A 12,358-nucleotide genomic window follows, 5' to 3' on the forward strand; every position below is an offset into this window, starting at 1 on the left:
TTTGGCAGTCCATGCTATGCTGCCACACGGGAGTTAGGAATCATATGAATGTGATTACCACAATGTTAGCATGACACTGTTTGACTGTTGGGCAGACTTCCTAAGATAAGATTTTGTTGGGTTTTTCGCAGACTAATTGAAAATGATGTCTCCAGTTAAGCTTTTTATGCAGAATTTAGCTGACGAGACCTTTGAGAGCCCATCGCTGTGAATAATTTCTCAAGCTGTAGTTTTATACATTCATCCTAATTTCATCACGAGAAGAAGATTTGTGACATTTTGAGAGGGATTGAACTATTACTTACACTAAAAAAGCACAAAAAAAAACTGAGAACAAGAATAAGCAACATCAACCTTTCAACTTCAATGCACACTGAATAAAACTGCTGTATATTTAGGGGCTTTTATGAATGAGTCATCCGCTGAGTCATGCCTTTCCCGTGTCAAACAGTGGCACGACCGTCTGTCACACCTCTATACTCCCCCCACCCCATTGAGTAAAACTCTTCTTTCTTCCTCTTTCCCCCTTCTTTTTAAATGTTTCTTTATAGCAGATGGCTGGTTTTAAAAGGAAAGTGGTCTATGGAGCTTTGGACTCGTGCTGGTATGTCTGGATAGAACTGCTGTAAAAGGATGGGCTGAGGCGAGTGAGAAACATTTTGACCACATTTCATTTCAGCCAGTCCACAGATTGATTTGGGTTTATCAGATTTTGGCCCGCAGTACCTTTTTTTTTGCAGGCCACCACTGTCCTCTCAGGTGCCCCGTTCTACATAAGGATTTGTTCCTGCTGGGCATGTTTTTGAAAAGAAACCTTTACTTTTTCTTGACTCTATGTCTATATCTTTTGCTGTGTTTTCATACTTATTTATCTATATTTTCTGTATTGAGTGTGGTCCCTGAAGCGCTCTCCAGAACTCTGGCGGGGGGAGAGGGGTCAGAAAAGTTTTGGCCAAAAATTTGACCAACTGCAGTACTATACAACAAAATGATGAGAAAATCATAGTGGTTTGGTTCAGTGGTATTCCAAATATGTGTGAAACTTTGCACTTAGTATTTGCAGCATTTGCAAGAAAGATAAAAAAAAAAATCATGAAAAGACTAAAACAATAACCTTGTCTCAAATGACAAACTGACATTGGTGAAATGTCTCATTTAATTCTTTCATCTGACATTGTTACATACATGAAATACATGCAAATGTCAATAAACAAGGAAGGTGAAGGTATTGCAGTTTTTTCAGTAACATTAATTCATTTCTACGTTTACCCTGCATTTTTTTTTAAATAAACAAAACTTTAGGTGCATCTGTCAGTGCAATTCTATATACCTTTGTTACTATTTCTTGCTTTTTTTCTTTTACTTGCCAGCTCTGTAATTATGATTCTATCAGTACTTAAAACCAGATTTCAGTTGGTTTGTATATTAGTTTTGGATTTAATGTACTTATGCAAACACATTGCCTTTGCATAAAAATAACTGGGGAAATGTCTATTTATCTATATACATACATATATCTATCTATCTATCTATATCTCTATCTCTCTCTCTCTCTCTCTCTCTCTCTCTCTCTCTCTCTCTCTCTCTATATATATATATATATATATATATATATATATATATACATACATACATATATGTATATATGTATATACATGTGTGTGTGTAGATCAGTTGCCTTTAGAAAAGATTCTCCCTCCTACCCATTTTTCAGGTTTTGAACTAAAGACGTTCACTGACTGTGTACTGTGTGAATATTTTTGGATGTAAACAATGGCTTTTGATTTTGATGACAACGTTTGTTAAAGCGCAAGGCTGCACTTTTCCTGTAAGGTATGTATCAGCTTCAGCAGTATAAAATTACACATCAATGGAGAATTGTTTTCAAAACACTGGATAAGATTTCCATTTGTGCTTTCATTGCTTGTGCTGCAATTTGCCAACAAACAATGTTTAAATGATTTGGATCACGGTTGGCTTCATTCAGGTGCAGTTGTTGACAAGCCTCGTTTTAGAGCCACATGAGTCTACATTCGAGGTCCTTATTTCATCAGTGTTACGCCTTTGTCTTTGGCTCCTTTGATTGCCCCCTTGAATTTGCCTTAGTGGTCCTTCATGCAATCTTACATCTCATGTTGAGCCTTTTCACTTTGCTTTAAAATAGTTCTGTTCTGGTTTGTGTATGCCAGATGGAGGTTTGTGAGATGCAGCTCTGAGCTATTTTGCAAACAAACGAACAAAAACAAATGGCTGATTCTTAATAGATCCAAAATGTCTTGCTGTACTTGTATAAAGAAAGTTTACTTCAGGAGCAACTTATATGGAAAGATTTATTCAAAAGAAAGGATGTATAGAAAATGTCCTGGACAAATTTATATATTAAAAAAGTGTTTTAAGGATCGACATATAAATGACATATAATGATCTAATCCCTTTTTTTTTTTTTTTTTTACTTGTGCTATTCAGCATCACAGCATACAGTACAGCAATCTGAGTGCCATATTTTTGCCAGACAAATTAGCTCTGTCAAGGGAGATGTGTCATGCATATGGCTGTCCTTGATATTCTGAATATTTTTATTATTATTTGTATTGAAATCATCATTGGTCTTGATATGGCCGTGCTGGACCTGGCAGGGGAAAAGAAAAAGAGAAAAGAAGAAAAAAATGAAAGAAAAAAAAGAAAGAGAAAAGGAAAAGAGAGAAAAGAAAAGTGTGTCTAAAACACAGTATTCGCAAAAAAAAAAAAAAAAAAAAACTACTACAGTATTACAGTACAACAAGATATACAGTATAAAGTGGAATAATAATGATGAAGAACACGCACACACACACACACACCGTTATCAAACATACCTGCAGAGAGACTTAACAAATAAACATCTGCAACATTAGGTAGGGAGTATGTAGAGATTAACACTTTTGAGGACATGCACATGGGAATGTACCTGTGGTCCTGATCTAATCCTAATTCATGAAATGAGGGTGGGACTTTTCAACACGGAGCAATTATTTGATCAACCTGACATTAACCACTTATGCAGGAAAGAGCAGACATTTGTACAGTCATTTGTATGAAGCATTTGTAAGTTTTTTTTTGTTTTTTTTTAAAGGAACTAATTCTAGTGAGTGAAAAAGGTTTTAACTGAAAAGTAATGAGAATTGACAATACATTTTATGGTAAAAGTTATAAGTTTTCCTTTAGCGCATTGTTAAAAAGAACTTGGCAGAAGCACTAGCTCAAGGACAAGGATTAGATGACATTTACAAATGATTGGTACATCAGACATAAACATAGGCTTTTAACATGGCTGTGGCTTGAAGGATATAAATAAATAAATAAATGAAAAAATAAATAAATCTTGGCAATTTATTTAACTTTGACTTGTCTATTAGACTTTGTGCTAAGAATTATTTTTCATTTATAAAAGCTTTGTGGACATTACTAAATCATGGCATAAGAATCACAGAATATTTCTTGCAATTCTGCTCAGTGAATTAATTAAGACATGGTCTTTTAATTAAAAGCATAATGTAGACCCCCAATTATCTAAAAGTAATACATTTACTCTTCAATTTTACTGAGGAAATAACGTGATATTAATGAACGTCTTTAAAAGTGACACAAAAACAATAGATATATTAAAGATGTGCTGTTATTAAAGCCATCACTTACAACAGCTCATAACAGGTGTAGAGTGGAGTCACGACCATTTGCTGTTAACACACAAAATATATAAAGGATTGTGATTAAAAATATCTTCTGTATCCGACGTTTCTTATTTTTTCGTTAGAATTTCGCAGCAGTCAAACACATCATTATCTCTGAATTCACCGGGATTTCCCTCTGACAGCGCTTGTCTTTGAACCCTGCGCACTATTTAGCAGAAGATCCCTCACTCTGCCTGTGCGGAGTAATCCACGCGTGTGAGCAGGCTCGGCTTGTCAGTCAGACTTTGAACTGGGTACTGGCGCTCATCACTGCTTATCTCTGACCGCTACTTGTCATCAAAGACGCTGCCACTGACACTCATCACCGAGGAGCTCAGATAGATAGATTAGGATGAACATCTGCTGAGAGAGGCAGGAAAACTCGGGGACAGGACTGTAGGGACCGAGAGGAGATTAAACGTTAGCTTCGCCGTTTAACGTTTACGTTACTCGGGAGTTGCGATGGTCCAGTCCAGGGATATCTTCTTAGCCTTGCTTCTTGTGGGCTGTACAGGTAAGATTTATCACCCTTTATTTAAAACTGCACGCCTTTCAAGCGGGACGTGTTTGTGTTCTTGCTCTGCTGTTACTATCCTATCTATTCCCAGCCTTTTAATTGTGGTTAGGACCGCAGGCTGCCACTTGCTTCCTCCGCCCGCAGGCGCTCTTTATTTAGCAGGTGCGACGGTGACGCTGCTGCTCCTGCTGCTAATTAGCTTTAGAGGCGAGCTGTTTGTCAAGTAAAGACAGCTTGCCTGCTAATGTGTTATAGTGCCATTTCTATGGGCACACACTCTCAGTGGGCTACCAAACTGTCCTCTTCGCGTGACCAGCCTGTACGCTGACTAGGCATAATTCGACATTAAATAAAATATGATGCAGAGGAGGTGGCTTTAAAATTGTATAAGTGGGCATGTGGACAATAAGTGTATAAGGATGTGGCTCGGGGATTACATGGCTTTGTTTTTGTAGTCGTGTCGATGTGGGCCATTGGTCTTCGCTCGGATGGGACGTGCTTGTTGTTGATGGGTTGTGATGCTGGACTGTATGTGTAGACACTGAAAATACACACTAAACCTTGTTTTTTTTCTTCTTCTGACTATCGCTGAGTTAAAGGCGTATTCTGGAGATCAACATTTAAAAAAATGTACATTAGCGTGCACCTGTCCGTGTTTACAGTGCGACGATGGTACGGATGAGATGGTGTTTACAATGAGCAATGGGCAACGTCGAGGGTCTGTGATGGACAGTGGTGGGCTATTTGGTCTCTCTGGTACACTAATGCAAGCAAGCACAACTTCTACTCTGAATCATCTGTTATGTAATGCGATGCCATGATAGAGGCTTTGAAATCTAGATCCTCTAAGTTGTTAAATGCGTCGTTACGTAAGTTTAATTGGGGGAGTTTTGTGTGAAATCGCACATTAATATCATTCACACGCCCAATCTTTGATTAACTTCGGTAATTTGACGGATGAGGTGTTTACGTTTTAAAGTAGTGCTTTTAGCTGGAGGAAGCTTAGGATTTTCCGTGGGATAGCCTTTTAATCCTTCATGTACAATCCGATGTGCAGGGGTGTTCCTCGGGCAAGAGAGGAAAACGCAGTGGGAGTGGAGTCTCACTGCATTGTGATGTAAATGCATTTATCCTCCTAAAAAAAATAAAAAATCAAGCCAAAATGTAATATTGCAGTGCATCTTGTAGCGTAATTAAATTTACTCATGTTTAAATGGGTCTTGCACCTGTGCAGCTCATTTTAAATGCACCAAGTGTCAATTACACATAAACACACCCTGTTAATGCTACTTGTTAATGACTTGAAGAAACTATCAGTTTCATGGCGTGGTTTGGAGAGATCTGGAGAACAAATTGCAGAGTTTGAAGTTATAAATATGCATTATTCGGTTTGAAAGGACATCTTTTCTGTTGTTTGTGGCAGTGATGATCTTGTTAAAACATCTGAAGCTGTGACAAGTGTGCACTGAAGTAATGGCTCTGCAGGATCCTGTCAGTATTAGAATTTCTAATGATTTCAGAAAATGTGACATACCTGTATTTGAATGTGTCAAACCGTTTTTTTTTATTTAATGTCTGTCAAAAAATAGATGTTTTGCAGTCAAAATTGTGGTTTTATGTGGAAAAATTATATAATAATAGTACAATATGTTGGTGGTTATATACATTTGGTCCCTTTACTGTGGAGGTTTGTGTTACTTTTTATTTGTGATTTTCTCTACAATAAGCTAATTTATTTGGCTATAATAGACCAGCAAAACAGTCCTTTCAACATTGTATACCCACAGAAAGATGGGTAATCGACAAATTAAACTGGTGTAATAGAGTATTGACCTGAAGATGTTTGTGTCTGCTTCCTGTAAATCACATATATAATCACAAAAAAATGTATCAAGTCATACATTGATTTGATGTATTATATCACAAATTCTTCTATCATTATGCTTTTAATTTTTTTATTTCATTCTGTAGCCAGTGATTAATACGAGACATTATCAGATACAGATATAATTCCGTCATTTCCATTTATATCAAATCACAAAAAGCAAGAATAATATAAAATTTAATTTATTCCTACGCTCTCAGACATTTAAATGAAAATCCGTCTGTTCTTTAGGAATAATAGACTCGACTACATTCTGTATCTCAAGCTTTAAAAAGTTCACGTAATGCAAAAAGAAAACTGAAAGAATACATTTTTGCATACAAAGATTTCTGTTTGTATACAACAAGCTATAAACTCCAATTTAGAGTACTACTTACTACTAGAGTACTCAAACTAATTATTTTTGGTGCTTCTTTAAGCTTGTATTATAAATGTTTGCTGTATGGTGTTTGATATTTTTAATCGGATCAATACTGTTGGATTGTTGATCAATGAATCGGTGTATTATAGATCAATGTAATGCTATACCTCTATAAAAGGTGATTACAAAAGTCTAATATATGTATCAATGTAGATGTTATATATTTGTGTGTGTGTATGAAATGACTGTTTATAATCTTGTTTGTGTTATAAATGGTACCTTTTGAACCTTGAGTAGCAGAAAATTACTAAAACAAATAAACAAAAAACCCAAATGTCCATTCATTCATTCATTCATTCATTTTCTGAACCGCTTAATCCAATTCAGGGTCACGGGGAAGCTGGAGCCTATCCCAGCAGTCTTTGGGCGACAGGCAGGGTACACCCTGGACAGCTTGCCAGTCCATCGCAGGGCCCCAAATGTTCATTTATTGATAATTATTGGATAGACTTGACACTTTTATTGCTTTGAAATTGAGGAAGGATTGACCCTGTCTTTGTTATCTATCCTGTATTTAACCCTCTTTCATATGAAATATGCTGTAGAACATTTCCAAACAAAATTAAATATTGCTACAGAGAATGAAGCAAAAGTTGCAGGATAAGAGGTGAGTCGTAAAAGTCCTCAACCTGTAGGGTCAATGAAAAGATATATGTTCTGCATCCCACTGAAAAGGGAAAATGCAGCTTTGCACTTTACAGTAGGTTGTTTTTATTTAGTCTGTGTTACATCATCAGTCATATGGAAATCATGACGTAGTTTTCATGATGCTCCGTTTACAAAGCAAGATGAAAGCATGACTGACTGCAGGCTGACTTGGAAACGCTCCAGCCTGCCTTACGACTCGCTTAGCTTTACAAGAATGGAAATCAACGCTGTGAAGAGTAATGGCTGCAAGTCCAGCAGCTCCAGCTTGACATAGTGATTATTTCAAAGGACTCTGCCTGTAATGTATTAGTAACATTGTTTCCTTAATTGAGATTTAAGCATTGATTTCTTTAAAGTCCCATTTTAGCTGCATCACTTGCACTAGATCAGTAGATAATGCAAACAAATGGAAAGTTTTTAGACCCCAATGAGCCCCATATTTCAGCGCAGTGTAATTGCATCCATACCAATATAACTATGCAATACTAGCAATGCAAAATGTATATATTCACTATAGTTACATAATGTACCTTCATTCCTCTTTTGGCAATTTAGTATTTAAAATATGCAGCATACTACTACGATGTGTGTCGGCAGACTTTGCTAAAACAACCTGGCATCTGATTTTTATTGTCAGGTATTTCTATGCAAATTTGTGCTAAAACTTTATGCCTGCATGAAAGCCTTCAGTGAAATCCAACTACAGTGATTAAATTTTCAATCTGTAATATGTGTTTGTTTTTATAAAATTAGTAAAAAAAAATGAACTGAACCTGACAGCATTACAGTATTGACTGACCATTTTCTGCTAAGCTTCAGAGGTAGCTGATAATAGAGACAGACAGAAGTGGCATTTGGAGGTGATTTCAGGCAAACTGTCAGCCAGTTTTGATTGAAATATCAAAACATTTAAGCCATTAGTGATTTAAAAATATTTTTTATTGTGAAATTGATGCAGCACTATTTTTGTAAGGTTTAGAGAACATCAGATGCATGTATATTTCTTGCACATAATTTTTAGCAGCTGCTCAGATTCTAAGATTAATTCCAATTTGGTGAGAAGAAGAAAAAGGGAATCTGAGGTTTTGTTGTAGCCACGACTTGACTCTTTGTGATGGGTAGTGGAACAGACAGATCCAGGTCTGAGAGGGTTCAGAGGAGATTCATTGCCTAAGGATGCTAAATAGATGACATTACATGTGCACGTGACCCCGTGTGCTACTGCAGGAGGAGCATAAACATCCTCTCCTAAAGGTTTGCTGACAGAAGCTGTGGGATTAGCAGTTGTTTCCCAGTGATTAGCCGCTGCAGTGCTAACATCCTTATGCCAGTCCTGTGAGGTTTGACTTATCATATTGGGGATTAATATTAATGAGGGTTCATTTAACTATATAAATGAGGTTAAACATAATACAGAACAGATGTCAAGGAAACAACCTTGGCTTGCATGTTGTTGCTTTAGTCTGTGATTAGTAAAACCTGGTTTAAGACTTTCTTTTGAGCTCATTTTGCTTTTCTCCGAATGAAAAATCTGTTAAGATCTTTTCATTGTTAAGAAATTAGAGCAATGTCTTTGCATTATTCAGTTTCAGAAAAAAACGAAAAAAGAAAGAAAGAGATCACAATTGTGAAAACGGTCTATTTGAAAATGTTAACTCTTGACTGGCTAACATTTAGGCATCCTATAGCTTTTCAGTACTTAGAAACTTTGTGTTGGACAAGGGGAGTAAACGAGCGTTGCACTCTCAAAGTTTCCATCAACTCTTCGTCTTTTCAGCTGCTAGTTCCATCTGCCTGTCTTAAAGCTGATGTCAAACATCATTTGGGTGGTGTTGTTTGAAGACTTTGAAGATGATTTTCATTCTTTATTCTCCCTTTTTTTTAATTAAAAGAAATTTTTATGGTACATTTTTATCAAATGCACTTAGGTAATGCTATAAATTGGAAATGTCCTTGTAATGTTTCTTTGGCTATATAAGCAGATCAGATCTATTTTTCAAAAATGATTGTTGAGAATAAATAGCCCAGACTGCTAATTAAATTTATGCATCAGTTTTGTGGAGAGTCCATGAAAAATGGCCTTTGTCATAGCCTGGTATGCACATCAACAGAAATGCAACTATTTTACTTCGGTCCATCACATCAGTGATTGGTCCACTTGGAATGTATTCACAAAGCATATTGCCCTTATCCAATACGATGCAAATGTATAATGTAAGAGTCTGTAATTGAATCAGGTTTGCTCATAAAACTAACAGAACTACCGGTATGCTGCCTGCAGCTATTTCCATGTTTTCAAAGCGTTGCCAGTCTTTGCAGAGTTTTACTTATAAAGTCTCCCCTCTTTTGTGTGTTTCACAAATGAAATTACCATTTTTAAACATTTATTAGATTCTCATACAATTAAAGAACCAGTTGCATTCATTCACTTTATTTTTCAGTTGTGGTAACCATGTTGGCATCTGCAACATTTATCAACTACACCGTAGGTGTGGTGACGCAGTTTAGGTTCTTTCAAACTGTGAATTGACAGAAGCCTTTTAGAAGTCATATTTTTCTTTTGCCATTCAAGCATTTTAAAATATAAATGGATATACTGAGAATGTAACAAAAGCAGATTTGGTTTGGAACCTTGGTCATAGCTGCTGATAAAATTCACAATGGTGAAAACAAGCTTGACCATTTGGCTGTTTCTTCTCAAAGTCTGTTTACCAGTTCTCTATGTAAATGCCAGGTGCACTCACTCAACATGTTTGCTTTTCTCTCAAGCGTCAAATAAAGACTGATTTCCCCATTTGCTCAGACCAAAATGAGCTGAGAGCATTTCCTAGTTTCCCTTTGGTTTCTCAGTGTCCTATTTGGTGATGAGAGAATCGGGGGAGTTGACAGGCCTCCTGTGACCTAAACTAAGTCATGACAGCCTTTTCTGTTGCTCATGTAGACCCCGAAAGAGGAAGTTAACCTACAATTGTGTCACTGTCTATCATGGAAAGAACTGTGTGCCACTTTTACAAGAGATACAGATGAACCCTCTCAACTCAAGCTCACGGAGACTTTTTGAGCTTACAGTTTGTCTGATTTGAGAAAATTAGTGTCTCATCTTAGCGTCATAAAGCAATGTGCTGTTGGCTAGGATTAAGCTTTCAACTTCTTTTGTGTAGAGTGAAGGGAAGCAGCGTGTGTCCCCTCATGCATGCATGCATGCACATCACAGCACATTCGTTACTGAAACACTATAAGATACTTCACCATTCACAGAGCAGAGGAAATTTTGATAGCTGTGCCTCTGACTTTTTTTTTGTTTTTAATACTGTCACCATATTGTAATACACTCTGACATTGTACTTATCTACAGACATAAGTATTGTCTGGCAAGTTGGAGGTACTCCTTTGTCACACAGGTGTTGTTTAATAAATTGTTATAGAAGCCTGGATTCTTAATTTATTGGTCTTTTTTTCTTAAAAAAAATGAAGCTCTCTGTTTAAACAGTTTTAAAAAAAGTTCTGCCATCATTAGGTAGGTTTTGTGGGAAATAAGTAAATTCTAACACACTGCTAGGTACATTGGCAAGGCAAGCAATCAGAGTATTCTGGCAAACAGCAAAGTTTGGTAGGTATTTGGGCAAGGTTTCTTTGCAGAAGGCAGAAATTTGGCAGGCATTTACAGACATATTTAATGTATTATGAGTAACTTGTTCACTTTAAAGAGATCTTAAACCCACTGACAAATTAATTTATTGGATGGCAGGTACACTTATGTAGCTGATAGTTGAGCTAATATGCTAATAAAAAAAATGGACAATGGAATGCTACTGGCACATTCTTGGAGTGCTTGAGGTCTCTCGTTTTACTTTCCACCATGTTCTGTATCCTTGGTACCTGCTTCATTCAAATTATTGTGTTGAGCTCCTCATAGAAAAGATATAGAATTCCACCATTCAGTCCTTTGTTCAAGTTGTCATTTTTTAGATTCTTTTGCAAAGGAAAGAAATTTTCAAACTTTAATGCCAAAGAAAAGCTGAAGCATGGTGAGAACCAGGTTTTCATCTTGCCAGAATACTGCACAGATAAGCATGAAAGCACAAGTGATTTTAGCAGAAACTAGGACAAAATTTCATCCTGAACGGGTTCCACTTCTCACGCATACTGCAAGACGAGTAACTAGTCAAGTTACTTAATTTGATGTTCAAAGTAAGAAAACTAACCCTCTAAATCTACTCTTTTTTTTCTACTTGAAACATGCTCCATGAAACATACTTTTAACCCACTTAGTAATTTTTGTGGTAACTAAGTGGTTACTAAAAACACATTTCTCACTAAATGTAATTGAAACTGTATACTTATTTAATATCTACATTGTCAGATGATAAATTTGTAAGTAAATGGATGAAATAGTACACATTCATACCCATTCATCTTCTGTTTTAGCTTTTAAGTCAGTGGGTAGGTTTTAAGACCTAACAATACCTGGCAGCAATTTAACAACCATGTCGACCACTGATTTAACTTATCACATTAATACATAGGAAGGCATAGCAATGAAAGATAGGATGTGTTGGATTGGTCATGTTTTTCACCTCAGCTTTTTCAATTTATTTCAGCATTGATTGACCGTTTGTATTGAAATGGTAATAAGAAAAGAAAACAAAATCTAAGTAGTGCACTGACAGTCATTCTGTTTAATGAGAAAAAAAGAAGTTATTTTAGAATATCTAATTAGATCACTGTAATAAGGTGTAATCTCCAGGGCAGAATCAGCAGCTAAAACTTCATCTGATCTATTTAACATGCAGGATTCACTTTGATATGATGATGGCGACTACTGCACATGCCTTTTTACTGGCATCCTTTAGACGTATTTGAACAGACACTGAAGTATTTTTTTAAATCAATTTGTCCATGTTACTCATGAAAAGCTATGGCTGACATTATGAATCCACATGAAAAGAAGGGCATTTTCAGTATTTTTAAGCACACATGACCTTTACTATTTGAATAATGTTAGCCAGTTCTGTTCAAATGCTCTGTATTCATGAATGTGTCCACTTGATAAGATGAGTTTTCTTTTTTTAAAAATCACTCTTTTAAAGATTTATTAGCTCACAGCTACAGGGGAGAGTTAAGTATTTGATTATGATCAAGTTGATAGCTGCAGTACAGGGCTTTGAAGAGCATTA

At 36.2% G+C, this 12,358-nt stretch overlaps 1 protein-coding gene across 1 annotated transcript in view; it reads left to right on the top strand.

Moving 5' to 3' along the window:
- Positions 1-4,095: 4,095 nt before the first annotated feature.
- Positions 4,096-12,358, top strand: part of ncam1b (neural cell adhesion molecule 1b) — a gene marked incomplete at its 3' end in the record, with an annotated part of 71,556 nt that continues 63,293 nt past the window's right edge. Inside the window, exon 1 of the mRNA XM_079246630.1 lies at positions 4,096-4,224. Coding sequence (XP_079102756.1) covers positions 4,173-4,224 — 52 coding nt within the window. The 5' untranslated portion in view covers positions 4,096-4,172. The remainder of the gene's footprint in view (positions 4,225-12,358) is intronic.

The sequence above is a fragment of the Telmatherina bonti genome (assembly GCF_933228915.1).
Source record: "Telmatherina bonti genome assembly, chromosome: 9".
In the NCBI taxonomy this organism is placed as follows: domain Eukaryota; kingdom Metazoa; phylum Chordata; class Actinopteri; order Atheriniformes; family Telmatherinidae; genus Telmatherina; species Telmatherina bonti.